Source organism: Gambusia affinis, linkage group LG10 (assembly GCF_019740435.1).
Source record: "Gambusia affinis linkage group LG10, SWU_Gaff_1.0, whole genome shotgun sequence".
NCBI lineage: Eukaryota > Metazoa > Chordata > Actinopteri > Cyprinodontiformes > Poeciliidae > Gambusia > Gambusia affinis.
This window is the reverse complement of record NC_057877.1, coordinates 15,827,702-15,846,578: the sequence shown is the minus strand read 5'-3', so window position 1 is coordinate 15,846,578 and position 18,877 is coordinate 15,827,702. Positions and strand designations below refer to the sequence as shown.

The 18,877-nt window shown below is 38.0% G+C and overlaps 1 protein-coding gene across 1 annotated transcript; it reads right to left on the bottom strand.

Moving 5' to 3' along the window:
* Positions 1 to 509: 509 nt before the first annotated feature.
* LOC122838672 (guanine nucleotide-binding protein subunit beta-4) lies at positions 510 to 17,609 on the bottom strand. Its single transcript, XM_044129483.1, has 10 exons — positions 17,364 to 17,609; positions 12,481 to 12,662; positions 12,342 to 12,380; positions 10,267 to 10,373; positions 8,430 to 8,493; positions 7,389 to 7,551; positions 7,155 to 7,221; positions 6,747 to 6,948; positions 6,386 to 6,602; positions 510 to 5,516 (listed from the first exon to the last, which is right to left on the bottom strand). Exons 2-10 carry the CDS (start codon positions 12,535 to 12,537, stop codon positions 5,410 to 5,412), a joined length of 1,023 nt encoding a protein of 340 aa, XP_043985418.1. The 5' UTR covers positions 12,538 to 12,662; positions 17,364 to 17,609; the 3' UTR covers positions 510 to 5,409.
* Positions 17,610 to 18,877: the final 1,268 nt, after the last annotated feature.

Sequence of the window (18,877 nt, the reverse complement as noted above, 5' to 3'; positions counted from 1 at the left end):
ATTAAATTAACTTATTTCTTGTGTTGTTGGTTTATAAATATATCACAAAAAAAGGTGGGAAAAGAACGAGAACATGCCATTCAATTAAATAAATGTGAGCTGATCTTCGGGAATCGGCCAACAAAAATAAATAAATTTGTTCAAATTGTCTTGATATACACGGCTGCAAATGGACCCAAAGTTAGGCAAATATTCAAAACCAGCCGTTAGGAGGACTGCAGCTGTCAAAATAATAATTTTAAAAAAATCACAAATGTTCTCATTCATTCTAAAGCAAATAATATGCAGCAAAACAGGGCAGTACGCTGGGGTTATCGAATGCATTAGATAACATAAAAATGGATCAAATAAAATAAAGCAAGGGTGTCCTACTAAGAGTGGTTTTTTAATGCAGTTACTCTATGCAGTAATATTTTTAAAATCATTTTACAAGTGGTCAAATGGGGTACAATGTGCTTTAAGGCTTTTATAAACAAAAAATAACATAAAAAAATCAGTGAGAATTGACATTGTTGATTAAAAGCTTTTTATTGGTTACAATAACTCATGGCAACATATCAGTATCACCAAGCCACTGTACAAATACAAAAAAAGGTCTGGTGTGAAAAAGACTATAAAAATTATCTCATAACAAGTGATTATAATTTCTCACAATAGCACTGTAAAGAGAGTTATGATGGCACCAAGTCCCCGGTCTTTAATGGCTTCGAACAAACAAATAAATAAAGGAAAAACCTCAAATAAAAACCAGAATGTCAGGACAGTAGGCTGTAGTCAAAGAGCAGTGCAGTTTTGAGGTGTTAGTGCAACAACAACAAAAAAAAAAAAAAATGAAAAAAAGAAGCAGGGATGTCAAAATGTTAAAATTTTTGTCGTACTGTAAATAAAACGGGAGCTCGATTACAGACTGAACTCATGCAGCGTCAACAGGACCAAACTGTCAAACACATAAAAGACGTTACGTGTTCAACACTGAACCTCTGGCTCTGAGCGCACACATGTGATCAGTTTGTAACATCAGCCGACCTGATCAGTCAGAAAACTGGAGGGGGGGGGGGACAAACCCAAACATTCGGGGAAGCGACACTGACGAAAAGCACCGTTGTTGGATTTACAGGTTTACTGTTCGACCTGCATGAGTGAACTGCACAGGCACATGAAAGTGTTTCTACTCCAGGCTCCAGCGGCTAACAATGCAGAAATACACAGGGATAAAAGGTTTGTTTACCGAATATCATCATCATTATCTCATACTGGCTGTCTCTCAGCTGTTAAGGGTCATTGTGTTTCTTTAAGATTCATACAGCAACACAGTGAGAAACTGACATGTTCAACATTTAGGGAAGATGAGAAGAAACATCCAACATGATACAAAGATACAAACAGTGGTAATAGGAAATAATCATAAACCGTTATGAATTATGTTACATGCGTTAAAATTACAATCATTTTAAAACAGTTCTTCATAGTTTCCCCATCATTACTGTTTCTAATAAGCAAGGAAGAAGAGCACTGGTGCTTTTTCAGCAAGCTGACCAGCAGCCCACAGCAAAAGGTTGCTGCTGCTTTATGGTCAACACAGCTGGAGAAAACGGCAGTCAATTCAGCAGGATTATTTTTTTTTTTAAGAATAAAACAATTAAGTTGTAAATGATATGAACAGTTTTGAAAAATTTTTTAGCTTTGGTATAGCTTGATATCCTCAATCATTCCATGATTAGCTGTCCAGGAGTCCAAATGTGTTTTCACTGGAACGCTCAAAGTTCCCAGCAATGGTCCAGATACTAGCCTGTCCAGCTTTCCAGCTGAGAAAACTGCAGCTGCTGGATCTGCCATCCTGACCAAAGCAGCGTCACAGACTGCCAGGGGAACTCCTAATTAGATGGTTTTTGTTTACTTTAAAATGATCCACTTTTCAGTTTAGATTCAGTTGCTTCCTAAAGTGGTAGAAATATTCATCTGCACAACAGAACGTATGCATTTGGTTATAACTGGTTTGACTAAAACCAGCTATGTGTTTGAGAGTTAACATGCAGACAAATTCCTGCTGCATTAGTGTTCAGAGACAAGAAAAAAAAAATAGAACTAAAGAATGCAGCTCAAGTTACATTTTAATAGCTTAAGAAAAGCCACAATGTCAAGAATCTACTGCTGATGGAGTCAAGAGAAAATTAGACCCAAAACATTAAATGTTTCTTCAAGCATCTTCTTGTTGTACAGTCAGAGAGAGAGCGAGAGAAAGCGAGACCCAACATAATGTCCTGTCTCTTTAAATCCAAACCTTTTAGTCCTGTAATTAATACATGAACATCTGAATGTTTTTGAGCTTGGTAGCGGAAATGACACTCAAGGTTACAAAAACTCACAGACAGAAGCAGTCAACCTATCAGATCAGACAACAGATTTGGTGAAAAATGACAGAGAAAGTTGGCACTTGATTAACGCTAGCAATGGGGTTTTTTTGTGGTTTTTTTATTTTACAGACTAGTTTTCGGTTCACAGCTCAGGGTCTGTGGAGCACATTGGCACAGATGAATGAGGAAGTAACACTTGAACATCAGATTACACCCGGTCCCTCTACCCAACACACACAAGCCTTCGTCAAAACTGATATGCAAGACATTTCACATCCTAGACGTCTCTCCAGGATATCCTACGAACTATCTGCTGTTCACAAACATTCCCTCAGGATGAGTTATTTAGCTTCAAAAGAAGAGTAAAATCACACGAACCCTCTAAAATTAAACGTTGACCAGAACCACAGCTCTTCAAAAGAGGGAATAACTGACGGCTGAACCAACCAGAAATACAAATGTTTCTGTGTTAGTTGAAAGCAGATTTATACATAAAAAAAATACAAAGAATAAAGGAAGTGAGGCATTAAGAAGCAGTGAGGAGCTGCATGTGGTTTTCCTCTTAAGCGTTCGTCTTAGTGTTCACTGGAATCAGTGTTTGCTTCTTCTTGGGAGGAAAGAACGTTCTCACTCACACGGCTCCTAAACGCCATACTCTACAAGTCCTTTCTGAGCCATGGTTCGAGTATAAAGACAAACATTTACTGTAAATTTTAGACATTTCCCCTCAGGAGACAGGCTTTAGATATGGCATACAGGTGGAAAAGGAGGAAAGATTTCTTGTTGGATGATTGAAAAAATGGACAATCTGTGGAACACATGGATGGTTGGATGAAGAGATATCTGATTAATAGATTGGCTCATGGACAGAGAAATTGATGGATTATTTGTAGGGTTGATAAACGGAAGGATGGCCAGATTGGTTTATAAATAATTGGGTTAAAGGATGAATTGTTTGATGGACAGATGGGCAGCTACTGGAGATCGGCCAGTAGAGGAATTGGTGGATGAGTTTATAAATGGATGAATGTATTGAAGGATAAATCAGTTGGTTGGAAGAAAGGATGCACGGACAGATGGTGGATGGACAAACAGATGCATGGATTGACAGGATGACAGATTAATGGACAGATGTCCAAACTGACTGATGGATGAATACAACATCCTATTTACTTACACACACACATATATACACATTTCCATGTTACCAATAAATCAGGGGAAAAATATCTAGAGAAATATATTTTTCTGAATTTATCCATACTTGGAAAACAAACAAATCAAATTCCAGACCGTAGGATCAATGCGGGGAGTTTGTGTAAAATAAAAGAGAAAACGTTTCTATTCTTCTTGGCTAATTTCACCCTCCGTTTTGAACGGCACACTAAGGCAAAACGGAGGCAGCAGTGCCTCGTCGCAAACCCTCCTCAGTCCAGCCCAGGAGCTTCAAAAGTTTAGAATCACAGATAGGCACCTGAGACAGCTGATAGGTCCAACTCACACAAGATCTGGGTTTTGTTTCAAGATTCTTAAATGCAAAATGGATCACGAAAAACCTCAATATCACAAAATCTGTACTATACTACTGCTTGTGAGTGCACTTCTAGCTCTCTATTAGGTGCACGTTCTTCACTAGTTAAGATTAAAAGTTTATGATGCGTTTTTGGTGAGAAACAAAATGCTAAAGTTTAAGTGTTTGTGTCCTTATTTTTTGTAGCAGGCTTGCTATGGCACTGGTGTGATTTTGAAGTGGCTAACATGTTTTCTGCTGCTTTTCTCACACCTTGATGATAAAAAGAAGTTCAATCCTTCATTCAGGAGGGAAACAAATACTGAACTGACACGGCAAGCTCTGACATCTTTTTCCCCCCCCGTTTTCTCAGGCTGCTACGGTCCTTCACAGTCCCAACAAGAAGCTCCTGTAGACTCTGGTCAGACAAACTTAACTTTTTTTTTTTTGTCTTTGGGCAGAGTTGTGTCAGGATTGCAGGGAGAAACCAGCTTCTGCTTGTATTTAAGTTGCCATCATAATGTATATAAATAACCGAAGCTTGTCCCAATGTTGAAGGAAAGACGAATCTTCTGCAGATCACGTGAGGTAGGGCTATTACGACCTCCGTTTACCAGTCAAGCTGCAGCCGATTTGCATGGAATGGATGTGGTTGTCCCGATATTCAGCATTCGATGAGCTGAAACCACCAATCCAAAAGAGCGGAGGCCAAACCGAAGCCTCGGATCGTTTCCTTCCCGGCCTACTGTAGCCTGAGCTTTAACAGTTTCTACTTTGGAGTTAAAGCTTGATCCAGACAAAAAAAAAAAGAAAAAAATATATATATTGGATTGAAGCTCCTAAAATCTCAATCTCAATCTCGTGATTCCCTTCCAAAACAAAATGATTTTGACTCGACTAACGCCGAAATAAAAACCTAAAAATGCCTTTAATCCTAATAATAGAAAATGTAGCCAGGCTAAATTTTGACTCGTAACTGAGTGAAAAGGCTTACTCTCATTTTCCTTTAATTAAAGTTCGCTAATAATATTTCTGGCATTCTGCGGTTATGTCTATTTATCGTAAAACAAAAATGAAAAGCAACAAAAATACCTCGATAAGCAAATGAACTACAAAAATTTATACATACACACATTATATATGCATATATAATGCATATATACACACATAATGCTATACATATATACTGCCTTTATATATACATTTACATATTACACACTGATACTAATTTTGTTTTGTACTCACGGCCACAAATGCACTTTAATGCCCTTAGAAAGAAAAAGGAAATTAAAATGATCTTTCAGTTATTTTCATTAGAAATAATTTCATGGTTTCAATTTGACGACTTTTTATAAAGAGGTTTTTGTGGCTTCGTGACAGCTCTGCTGAGAAAAAACTAAAAAGGTCGAGAAAGTCTTCAGCTCGGAGGAGTGAGAAGGGCTTCAGAAATGCGCTCCCTGCGGTCCAGCCCAGCGGGTGAGTCGGGGGGCTGCAGACCCAGGGGGGGGCGGGCAGTGATCGAGTACATCGGGCGAGACGCTGAGTTTAGTTCCAGATCCGGAGGAAACTGTCCCAGGATCCAGTGGCCACGGCCATGCCGTCAGAGGTCACTCCTAAGCAGCTCACACGATTGTCGTGGCCGGCGAGGACGCCTGCAGCAGGAGGAAGACGAAGCAGAGCAGCAGGCTGGTCACGCAATCTGTACGTACAGAGGCTTACAAGGGTTTTCATGCATCTGTTTTCGTCACACTGAAGTTAGAAACAAAGTGTTTTACTGGGATTTTATGTGACTGATCAACGCAAAGTAAAGCAGAACTTCAGCGGAAGGAAAAAAGCTCCTTTTACAGATTCCACTAAATAAAGCCCATTTCAACAAGTTGAGTACATATAATGTGGCTCTACACACCTAATGCAGTCAAACATGCATTCATCAAACATAAAGTATAGCAATAGCAAGAAGTTTACAGAAATAACAGAAAAATTGTAATGTACGAGTCAAATGAAGAAATAAAATAAGAGGCTGCTTTTAGATATTATGGACTCAAGTTTCTGGAAGTTTCTCCATGATACATCCGTCTTAAACTTATGTTTTTAGATGCGTTTCCTGGCAGTTAAATTTAAACTTTTTTACATTATACTCCTTTTACCTTTGTTCCACATTAAAAATACTTTTTCTGATACAGTGATCCATTAACAGACTACAGAGCATATCAATTCAAAGCTGACCAATAAAGTTTTTGGAATCCAGTTTGGAATTCAAAAATCACATAATCTGACTTTAAATCCTTTTCCATTTCTCACAGATTTGATTTGAAGTTATTGCCAACTTACAAAGCTCTTTTTTTTTTTTTTTTTTACTGAATTCTTGCTTCTTATTTAACCAGATATATTGGGTGAAATAAGAGCAGAAACAAATACTTTTACCTGGCTACCTAAACAGGAAGAGCATTTACAATTAAAGACAGACTTTGTTCATCGACATCACGCCGTGGCAGCTGAAGCCTGGTCATTTGTCTCATACCTGCTCTGTCCCCTTTCAGAGTGTCCCACACGTTGCAGTTGAAGTCGTCGTAGCCGGCCAACAGCAGACGGCCGCTCTTGGAGAAGGCCACAGAGGTGATGCCGCAGATGATGTTGTCATGGCTGTAGGTCATCAGCTCCTGGTCGGCACGTAGGTCAAACAGCCTGCAGGTGGCGTCGTCCGAGCCTGTGCCGAACGCATTACCGTTGGGGAAAAACTGCAGAAAGAAAAAGAAACTGCTTAAACTTTAACTGTTCAGATAGTGTTGTGCCTGCTTTGTTTTTTTTGGGGGGTTTTTGTCCAGAAAAACGCACAATCCTCCAAACTTGAGTTTGTCTGAGGCTAAAGTTGCAGAACTCACGCAGACGGCGTTGATGTCAGACACGTGGCCGGTGAAAGACTGCCTGCACATCCCATCACGGATGTCCCACAGCTTGGAGGTGGCGTCACAGGCGCCGGACACAAAAGTCCGGAAGTCTGGGCTAAGAGACAGGCTCATCACATCACCTGTGTGGCCGGTGAAGGAGGTGGCCTGCTGGCCCGTCTCTATGTCCCATAATGCACTTTAAAACAGAGAGAAAAAAAAAAGTAAAAGAATGTTACACTAGTGACAGTTTTTTTTTACTCTTAAAGAGACAAACCCAATGATACCAAAATATACCAGCACTAAATAAATGCACAGAGTACTGCAGTTTTATCATGTAAATCCTGAAGTATCCTCTGTCTGTACTCAATGGGCTCTGCAGGGTTTAATGTAGAGTCTGCTCACCAGGTGGTGTCTCCGGAGCTCGTTAGTATCTGGGAGTCGTCCAAGAAGCGACAACAAGACAAATAACCTGAACATAAACAGAGAACCTATATCAGAACAGAACTCATTTTTCCTGAAAACTCAATATAAAACAAGTTTTAATGCCATTGTAACCAGGGGAGACGATACAAAATGTGGCTAAGTGGTGGAAAAAATTAAATTAAATTTTTTTTTTAAATTAAAAATCCCTCCTACCTGTGTGTCCAGGTAGCTCTCGGGTGACCCGCACGTTGCCCTCACGGGTCTTCAGACTGTATATAGAGCAGATGTTGTCCAGGCCTCCGCAGGCCACATAGTTCCCAGAGGGGGCGTAGGCGCACGTCATCACCCATGAAGAACGCAGTGGGATAGCATGCATCTAAATTCAAACAAGAGTTAGTGACAGAAAACTACAGATTTCATACAAAGTTTAGGGTCCAAATAAAGGCTTGTGTCTTTTATACAAACTGCTTTGCACTCATTGCAACAACTGCACCACAATCTAGATCACTAAATCTGCTTTCCAAATGATGCTTCATCAACAGTAAATGAAAATCAGGTTTTATTGCACTTGCATAATTTCACTACGTTACCTCTAATTAACTTCTGATTCTTATTCCTGTGCATAGTGCAAAAATATAAAACAGCTTTATAAACTTTATCCCTCTTACTGCAGAGTTGGACATATAAAAGTGAATAGTTATTTCTTGTAAAACTCATCATTTAAACAGCATGTTTTCTTGTCTTTACCCTGCTACACTTTCCTCCTAGAAAACACTTCTGTATAGTATACTGCAAACGCTTCATTCTTCACTGCAATAACAATGTGAGAAAAGAAAGAAATGATTATCTTTTTAATTTTACATATTTACTTATTTTAATAAGTTTTTATCTGTTAGCAACTCTGAAACCAAAACTGCTAAATGAATTTGACTAAATCCTAATATGTCATGGGTCTGGTTAGAAAGATCATCCATAATCCAACTATAAATAAATGTTAAAGTTTGGAATTTGGTAACCCAAACTTTCCCCCCATACTCCATATGACCATATGCTACTGCAATAAAGGAAATTATTTTTCTTAAACAGACTTTTACTAAGGTTATACTACAATTAAACTGTCCACTCAACATAAAAAAGTCCCCCCCCTTTCTTCCAAAAATGACTAAACACACAGTTATTGCAACAAATCATCACAAGACACTTCAGATTATATTTAAATAAGTTCAGCTGTCAGCCATTATTAAGCCTGCAAACCTTGTTTGTTGTGTAGCTGTCCCAGATGATCAGCTTTCCATCTTGCGAGGCACTGACCAGTAACCTGGAGGCAGGTGAAGCACATCAGCATGACACTCTGCTCATATTCACATTATCAAGCACAATATAAGCTACATGCACCTTGTTTATTATAAGCAATGAGTGGCAGCCATCTTAAACACTGCTGTGCTGGATCGTCAGCCTGGAGGTTAAAAAGCATTTAGCGTCACCAATCTCTTATTCCTCTTTTTCCTCTGCATGTCCCAACCCAAGTAATATTCAAACCCTCACTTATGCAAAAGCCAAAACTGTGGTTTACTTAATCTAAGCAGGGAGGAAAATTTGAGTAGGTGGGGGCTCTAGATGCCACAGATGCAGGAACAGCTGGAACCCCTCCCTCTCATCCTGATGGGGTGTTTCCGCCTCTCCGGGTAAAGGAAGTGGTTTGATGGTGCTGCAGTACAATCAAGACGAGAGCCGTAGTCCTCAAATGTCAGTGGCTGTATACAAAACAAATACTGGTCCCCTGGGGGGTCATGTAGAAGGTGCTCGGCACGCCTATGCACACTCACACCTTCCACCGAACCGACATCTTAAGGAGCAGCCACAGAAATCAGGGCTTTACATAAGTCCAAGTGTGGCATTAAACACCATTGCATCTTTCAAAAGCGTAAAAATATCCTGTTGTATTACATTAATGAGACTTTGGTGGATTCATTAAGAAACGCCAAAGCTATTCTCACAGCTGTAAAGATTTCCCTCATATCAAACACCTACAACAAATGGATCAAAATCACTGGTTGTGCATGTCTTGATGATTGACATTCTTGTATTTTTTTTGAGGCAAAGGCCTTTTTTACCTTCCTTTTTTAGTTGAAAAGATATATAGTTGTGTAATTTTGATCCAGATCAAATTAGTATATGCAGCTTGTGGAAACAAAAAATACTTTCTATGGCTCAAAATTAGTGCACTGCATGCATACTTATTGTGAACTATAATCCTAACTGTTAATTCTTGGTGCCTCTCAGTGTGCATATTTGCAGCAAATTGTAAAAAAAAGAAAAGGAAAAAAAAAAGCAGTTTATAAGATCTAGTTTAATGAACGTCTGTAGACTACAGAATCTTGCCATGTTCGATTTGCAAGAAAACAGCAGTAAAAACTGAGATCTTAGAAACTGCATCTGTAATAAGGTAAGCGTTTTCTGCCAAATGTCGCTACTGTGCTCATAGCGAAGAGGTAAAACATTGCTGGTGCCTTGTTAACGTGATAGTAAAAGGTGATTATGGTAATATTAGTCATATTAGTAGAGAGAGGAGTGGGAGAACGGATGGAACTGATTGTTGTTCAGCCCCAGACCTGGGACTGTCGTCACTGTCACATTGGATCGATAGAGAAAGAAAGAGTGACACAAACACACAATAGAACAAAAGGAAAATATTTTATTACCACTAATTACAAAAAAAAACATATCATTGATATTTGCTTTAAAATTATACTGCACTACAAAGTACTTGAACCAGAACTTTTCATTGGTGCTTCTACAGCAGCTAAAGTATTCAATACTGCAGCCAGGATCATAAATATAGATGGAAGACGATAGAATATTTTTTGTTCTTTTTCTTACTTTGGAACTGACTGTAGATAGATTACACTGGAGCTGACTGAACAAATTAAAGCAGCAAATGGAGGAAGTAGATACTGCAAAGGCAAAAATCTAAACACAGCCAAATCACAGCTTTTAAATGACATTTTTTAAATAAACAACTCTTGCAAAAACAAACAAACAAAAAACCCGATTAACATACATTTCTACAAATGACAAAGAGAGTGCTTACCTGGATTCACTCCCCCAGTGCATTGCATATATCTTGGCCAGGTGTCCCCTGAGAGTGCGTCGTGTCCGCATCTGTATCCGGCCCACCGAGTCCAGACCAGCTGTGATCTGCATAAACACAGGAAGACCGGTCACTGGTTACACTGGAGGGAAAGACTGATGCCAGAACTGGACACAAGCTGAGGCAGCAAAAACAGGATGGTACTTAAAAACACCCCAAAAACATTTATATCAGGATTTCCTGGACTTTTATTTATGTACAGTGAAGTCTAAATGGTAAAACCACAAACTTCAAATATTCAATTAGAATGAATAAAATACGCATCAATTAATGAATCGCTGTAAATTTAGTTTTGGAACACCAGATACCAAAAGACTTAATTCAAAGTCTAAATTGGATTTAGATATGGCCTTTGACTGGGCCAGTCCAACATTCAGTCTGAAGCAGTTCTCTGCCTTCAGGAGGTTTTCTTCAACGAATTGCCATAAAAGCCAGTGAAGTATAGCAGCTTCTTTTGCAGGCAACTGGTGGTACTGGTTTGGCACTTACTGCCTGATCCAGGGCTTAAAAAGAAAAATATTCAGAGTCTTAATCTATTTTGTGTGTTTGATCAGAATTAAATCATAACATATTGCTGAATGTTTATTAAAATGATCTTTAAAGAGCACAAAAATGTGCTTAACAGCAAGACAAACCAGCAAGTAACAAAAGGTGCTAGATCCATGTCAAGTAAAAATGACCTCAATGTGGTTCCAATTTGGCCGACCATGATTATTTATAACATACGCAAAGGTGGAGGAGATACCAGAGGCGCATGTGCACAAAGTTTGTTTCAAAAATTAAAATAAAGGTCAGCAGCCTACAACAAAGAGAGTTACCATGTTAAACTGATACGATCTTTCGCTACTCTGAGATTTTGATCTTTTGATCAGTGTTGCACTCTAGAAGTTAAAGTGGATGTCAAAGAAACACGGCTAGAGAAGTCTTCAGTGTTCTGTACAAATACACAATTATACCTGTAGTAAAACCGTAATCATGTAAAATAAAGAAATCCAGACCAAAGTAGTTCCTTAAGTATGAAAAACAGAGAATTTCACTTGTGATATTTTTCTGATCAACAAATGATAAATCATCCAGTTCAGCAAAGCAATATTTTATGAGTAATTCATTACTTTAAGCTGTTACAACTGCAAACTGTAACAATACATTGGGCACAGAGTTTACTCATGGCATTATTTGAAAACAAAGGCTCAATAGGCAATTTTTTTTCACTGAGTTTGTTCACAAACTGTAGTTAATACACAAATCATACATAGACATGTTTTAGGTCTGACTGAATAAAATAAGTTGTCATAATGTTCTATGTTGAGCATCTTGGTTACAATTTGCATACATCTGTAGCGAAGATGTGTCAAATAAATTTTTAAATAACTTTTAAATTGTGCTAAAATATTCTTGTTTTCTTAGTTTTTAAGTTTTAATTTAGTTTGTTTTGTACAGCTATACCAAAACATTTTCATTATTATCATTTCTGTGTCGTTCCACTGTCTTTGTGACTCTGTGTTTTTAGGCTGTTTCACTGTCACTCATTTGACTCCAACATTGGTCAGCTCTAGTATACATTTTAACATCAATTGTAAGATATTTAATATTTTAGCAATTCACAGTAGATTAAATGGCAAGCCATTTGTCAGTACAGATGCACAGATACCAGATTTTTCCAAACCGAGTAGTAGTCTCCAGTTTTTACAGAGTTTCACTAAGAGTAATGCTTAATGCTCACTTTTAGTGTATTTAACATAAGTAGAATTAGACTTTTCCTGCAGTAAATAGTTAGAAAATTGTAACATTTAGAGCCTTGCCACACCTGTCCCCAGAACAAAGCTCTTACAACCAACTCATCTTCATTTGTAGGGAAAGAAATGTGTTTTTCTATGCATTGTCGAAGAACCTGTACGCAGCTTGTTTCAGTAAGAAAATATGGTTGACAAAATTACACATCATCTCAAAAAACAGCAATAAAATGAAAAACAAAAAAATAAACAAAGGTTTTTTTGTGTAAGCAAGTCCCTCACCTGTGACAGAGTGGAATCACTGCAGGCTTTCCTGGCATCCTACAAGGAAAAATCAAGATTGAAGGAAATTCAATGAGTGATGGTTTCAGCTGAAACTGTGCAAGTCATTTCCAAGTTATTCTTTTTTTAGTCGTTTTACCCGGATCTGGTTGCGTAGTTGCTCGGCTTCCTGCCGCAACTGTTCGAGCTCACTCATTGTCCCTGTGAGATGCGGTCAGGACACCGTCCTCTGTGAATACTGGCTGGGTTGGGAAAAAACACGAGCCTGCTCGCGCACACACACTCACTTACACGCTCACGAAACACTTGACCAGCTGACACCTGCAACACAGAGACAGAAATAATGCGAGTTCAACAGGTATACGGAAAAAGAATAGCAGCACTTCCATAAGACAAAACAATGGTTCCCTGTTTTGGTTGGGGAGAGCTGCGAGGGTACAATGCTGCCATCCAGGCCCACCAGGGGGATTTCAGGGGCTGGGTGGCAGCTTGGAGGGTGGTCTATCTCTTCAAACACCCTCACTCTGGTTCAAAAGGTCATCTGAACTGGGCCCTGACCTTTCCTTACTCAATCGGCCTTTTGTGTCGTCGCGTCGCGCTGCTGGCACGGCCCATCGCTGTGGGTGCGAGCTCCGAACGAGTGTCTGCGCATCGTGTGGGCTGATCTGGACGGCGTATTAGGCAATATGTACAACAGAAACCATTTGAGAGTGAGAGTACATTATGTGAGCAGATCTAAGTGTGTCAGATTAAGCCTTCATTTGCAAACGCATGCTTGTATATTTATGCACGTGCAAGTTGCCACTTCCTTTACCTTGGGGAGCCTGAATGTGGGTCACAAAGCACTCAGAGATTCCTCTGAGATGTTTGCACTTCCCCGACCTCGTAGTCTGCTGATTTTCCACCCCATTTTACTGCAATCCACAAATCCAATGTACTCAGATTAAATTTTTAAATCCATGTTCAATAATTCAAATATTAGGGCCAACACAGGCCTACATATGTCCATATTGAAACACTTGCTCATTATAGAATAGCATAATTATGAATACTTTCACAATTCTTTAAAAATGAGTCCGGATAAGCCATTTTTAAAATGTCTAAAATCCACTGATCTAGCCTGTTGCTCCTCTCAGCTGACAAGATGGATTCAACGGACTGCTCATTGTGAGCTCATTTATTTAAGCCTTTGCTGAGGCATTGCAATGCATTCAGCTGCCCATGACAACGTCACTCTGACGCATCCGAAGAGGAGCTCAGCATCAGCCTGAATCAGAGGCATCTCTACTCTAAAACAGCCATCCATCTGTTATGCTATATGCCTCCATAGGCCGAGGCATCACACAGGGCTGCTTGTGCTCATAATGGGTTTAGAAAGCGCTTTTGTTAAACAATACTGCAATGAGTAACATAACAGTAAAATGAGATGGTGCTGATACTGGAGAGGGACTTTAGGCAACACATCCTCTGATTTCAAAATCTACATGAAAGGGCTTGTTCACATTATGAAGAAACTACTGCTCAATCAGAAATCAAAACAGGAAGGAGGCCGATATTTTGAGAAGAGCCGTCAGATGAATTATCCTAGAAAGTTGTAAGCTGTAGTTTCCTTAACAATAATAGCTCTACATCATAAAAAGAGGGAATAACATGAGAAAGGCAAAGGTAAAGATAAATCTTATACTATTGTACTGTTAAAAAAAGTTTGCTGGCTATATTTCTTGATTCAGGATGCTGTCAACCCTGAATGTTTTTATTCCACTGTATTTCCAGGAGTTCACTCAGAAGTGGTGGAATAAAGCTGGGCATCACAGAGAATTTCCCCCAAAATTAAATAAAGTTTAGATAAGTAAAGTTAAAGAATATAGGTGCAGGGTTTACCTCAGAAAACCTGCTAAGCCCTGTGCTTGGGGCACCAGGGCAGTCATTCATCCAGCCAGCCACCATGTTTTTCAGTTAAATTTTTTTTAAAGTTGACAGGAAATTTGAAAGTATCACTTGATAGTTATGCATTTTTGGAAGACATTATTGGAAGATTAATACCTAAATAACAAGTATAAAATCTTAAAAAGAGGAAATCATTTTGAAAAAACTGAAATAAATAAGCAATGCTTAACATGGTGGGGGCACAAGTAAAGCCTGTTGGCCCATCAGGCTTACAGTAGACTGAGGGAAACCCTGAGGTGGGTATTCTTGATTGTTTTATAAAAGATTGGACATTTTTAAAGGAACCTATGCTGCCTTGATTGTAGATATTTATACAAATATATATATATATATATAACCCCAATATGGAATATTTTCCTAAAATAAATGAAAATTATAAATGTATTCCTTTACTTCCCTCTCTGTATTTTTCGTACTTCTTGCAAACCCATTTTCACGTGGAATTTTCCTCTTTTTTTTTTTAACATGTCCTACATGTTTTTAATTAATTTAGGTATAATTTTTTTTCACCCTTTCATCTCTTATTACATTTACTTCTGTTTCTTTTTAACATTCTGTCTGTTTTATTCCTGTATGCATTACAACTTAATTAGGGAGCATCCATTTTTTCAGATTTGAGTTACTTCCTGCATCTGTCGCTCTAATGCCTACGGAAATGCAAAGAGTAGTCAAAGGACGCTGGTGATACCGGAAAAAACAAAGACAAACAAGGATCCATTTAAAAAGGGATAAAGGAAATGTTAAATAGTTTCCTTAAGTATAATAAAAACCCACAACAAAAACAGAGGAAGTAAAAAAAACATAATGCTTTGTCTGTATAGATGGAAACAAGTGTAAATCGCATTTGCAATAATAAAAACTTAGCTTTGTAGTTAATTTCCATTTGTTCTTGATGATTTTTTCCCTGACTTTATCTTCCACCAGTATCTTACTCTACATTACATTTTAAACATCTCCCACTTACAGAGCAGTAAACCAAGTACATTTTGGTATGTCATAACATGGGTTAAAGAATCAAAGGGGTGTCTCTGCCAGGTGTGAACTTGTTCCTACTGACTAAACACCTGGAGAATGGAGGAAGTGATATCAAGATTCAAGTAAGGTGAAAATTAATCATCTTCGTTCTGGTCAACCACTTAATGTCATTTAAATGTGAAGCATCAATATTTACTGGAATTTCACTGACTTTTAGCTTTTGTCCAGACTGTTCAAAAACGTAATTATAACATCAGAGACTGCATTTTATGGCTAATTTGCTAACTTTAGATAAACATTTCAATCCAGTTACATTAGACAAGAACAGAACTTCACTCTAAATGTTTATCACTCAATGACCAAGAATACAGTATCTGATATTGTGTTTCCCCTGTTTGGTCCTCTATATTTCCATCATAATGGTGCTGAATTATTGAAGCACCCACACAACATCATCACAGATTATTAAGAACTGTGATAGCGGTCAGTCAATGGAAAAATTACTTTTACAATAGTAGCTTCCCATTGCAATAGCTTAACAATATTTAGATGCCAAACATCAATGTTTGGCCTCTAAACCACCTGAGATCATATTTATTTAAAGAACCATAAATCTAGTTTAAAACCCTAATTTATTCTTAATTGTAATAAAAAAAATAGACTAATACCACTGAAGTCATGTCAAAGGTTTCAATTTCACAAAAGCTATTTTTTTTCAGACCTTGGTTTAAACAAAGTCTGTATAATTTAATGGAACCTAAACTGCCTTGATTGCAGACATTTATACAAAAATATACTATTTTAATCTACTTGAATCTAATAAAATTTTGACACAAGAGTCTAATTTTACTAGACGCAAGTGAAGCCAAAGCAAGATGCTGCACACTGCCTGTCAGTTGGCTAAAGAAAAACCCTACAATTTTCCCCCAGTTTGTAGAAAAATAAAAATCACAACGTTTGCCTGTTGCAGAGCTATGTAAGCATCAACAAAAGCTTATACATAGATGGCTGTTTTCTGACGTCATTAAAATTACATAAAAGGTTAAGACGTATACTTGGGTAGCATCAACAGGTGTAATCTTGTAATTCATTCAATTTGTTTACCACCTGAAATCAATAAACCTGCAGAACATTTAACCACTTTTTGTGTGTGAAGACTAATCAGAGCATTTGATTAACAGTCCAGAAAGCAAACTAATCTAAAATTATTGAAAACTTTAATCATTTTTCTGTTGTTGTTTCTTTTCTACATTTAATCTTTTTTTTTTAAACTACTTTCCCCCCCCACTTATCTTTTTTAAATGTTTCTTATATAAATAGTTAGCAGTTACTCCAACAAACAGAACCTGTTGTTAAACAGGAAACTTGAAATTTGCCATATTCGGCTATTTTTTCGATACTAGACCCACCAAAACTAGTTACCACTTGTTGATGACATGATGAAACCAGTAGATTGATGACATGATTCACTGTATTACTTCACAGTTTCAGACAAACACCGACACAAAACGTAGTTAAATCATGTTAAGAGATTGTGCGACAAATAAAGTGTGTTGTTTTTACAGGGTGATGTAGTGGAGATGCGTCTGTGGAGCATGAGGCAGGGCCCCTGTCACACCACCAGTTGATACTGATAGGAAGGCGGACTGTATATTAATTACTAAGAAACAGGGGAAAAGCCACGTAGAGGACTGCGCAACAAGAAAACTTAAAGTACTGTGGGAAAAACTGGAAACAAAAACGTAAATACAAGTAAAAAAAAAAAACAACAAAAAACTAGTGACAGTTTTCTTGCTCGTAGTTTCCGCCCAACAGGCGGTAAAAGGCCGCGTTTGGATAGTGAGGATTTTGTAGGCAATGGAAAGCTTCAAGGAGGGGGAAAACACAGAATTGAGCCATTAAAAAGACTGGGAGCAGTTATTTCAACTGCCACAACCGCTGCGGCCTGGGACATTTCATGGTTTTGGACAATTCTGGACTCCACCGAGGCTGCAAAAACAAAAATAAACCCGTTCCGAGCAAAAACAGGAAATAGCCTTAAAAAACACACACGCACACACAGACAACCAAAATACGAAATACGAGGCTGCACGTCCTCACCTGAAAAAGAGGCGTTCTGGCTCAGTCCCGTTCCTTCGGTCCGAGTCGCACCGATATGTTTTCACACGACAACCATGGCCTCAGCTGGAGGGGGGAGACCGTGGAGAGGAGCCGCGTTAATTTCCACACAATTTAATCCGCTTTAGGGGTCAGTAGGGAGCACCCACTCGGATCGGATTTGACTGAAATTTTCACCAAGCAGGCTAATCACCACACCCATGAAAGTGGGAACCTGGCAACAGCCTACATTGAGGGGTGTACGCTGGTCTACATGCTTCATATTTTAATTTATTTAATCACAAAATCAAAATTAAAAAATGTTCTACCTTTAAATCTATGTATATTTAAGTCAGTAATGAAAACAGGCTTTTGATTCGAATGTTTTTTTCTTGTTAAGCATACTTGGAAAATGTCTGAAAGCGTTTGTGTCCCCTCCCACTAAAATGGTACAGTCTGCCAGCCCCTCTACAAAAAGGAACCGAGTGAGATACGGGAAACAAATCGTAGAACTCTAAAGCTGTTTTAAAATAAAAAGTGGCAATTAAAGTAGGAGCAGTTGTAATGTTGCAACGCTTGTGGTTTATTTATTCATAAATACAAAAAGAAAATCCTTAAAATTGCGGCACATTTATTTATTTAAATATTAAGTTTGTGTATTTTTTTCTGTAATAAGTGATCACATCACACACAGTAAGACCACAACTGGGCAATGACAGATTTTCACTGCCAAATTTCACAAAATGAGAAGTTTTAAAACAGGCCATGAAAGAAATCACTGCTCATTTTGCGTTTTATGCTGACTTGAGTCAGTGACATCACACAAGGCAGAAGAATAGAGTGGCTCCAGGTGAATTCTGCCATTTAACAAATGATACTACTATTTAATACTATTCACCCTTTCCACTCCACTTTCATGGCTGTAAATAAGCTATTTTATAGTCAGAGTTAAACCTGTTGATATGTTTATTTTTCTTTGTAATTAAGCATTTTCATGACATATTGAGACAGTCACAAAACACTCAAATCTCACAAATAATTTGAGTGAAAATAAAATTATTTTGTCACAAATTAGTATAATGCCCTATTTACATTACGTTTGTTCTTATTCCTATGTAAGTTGACCCTTACAGAATCTATAATTGGAATCTAAGTGACCTCCTGCTGCTAACTACTGTTTTTCTTTCCGTACCCCATAAAAAATGGGAAATTACTTTAAATCCTTTCTGCTTTAAGCAGGTACAAAATATTTGAGTTGCAAGAAATTAATCTGTAAATGAACCAACAGCTGGAACCATCCAATGTGGATGATAATAAATAACAATACTGTTTCTGTGCATATTTAAAACTACAGAAATGTATAAATTGTGTTTTCTTCTTGTATCATGTCAAATTGTTATACATTTTACCAGTAGAGTGGTTATGTTTGTTTGACCTCAGACTATAACTTCTCTTTTTAATTGCAGAGTGATGTTTTTTTTCCGCCTTACTTCTTTCCACAGGTGTTACCTGGAACG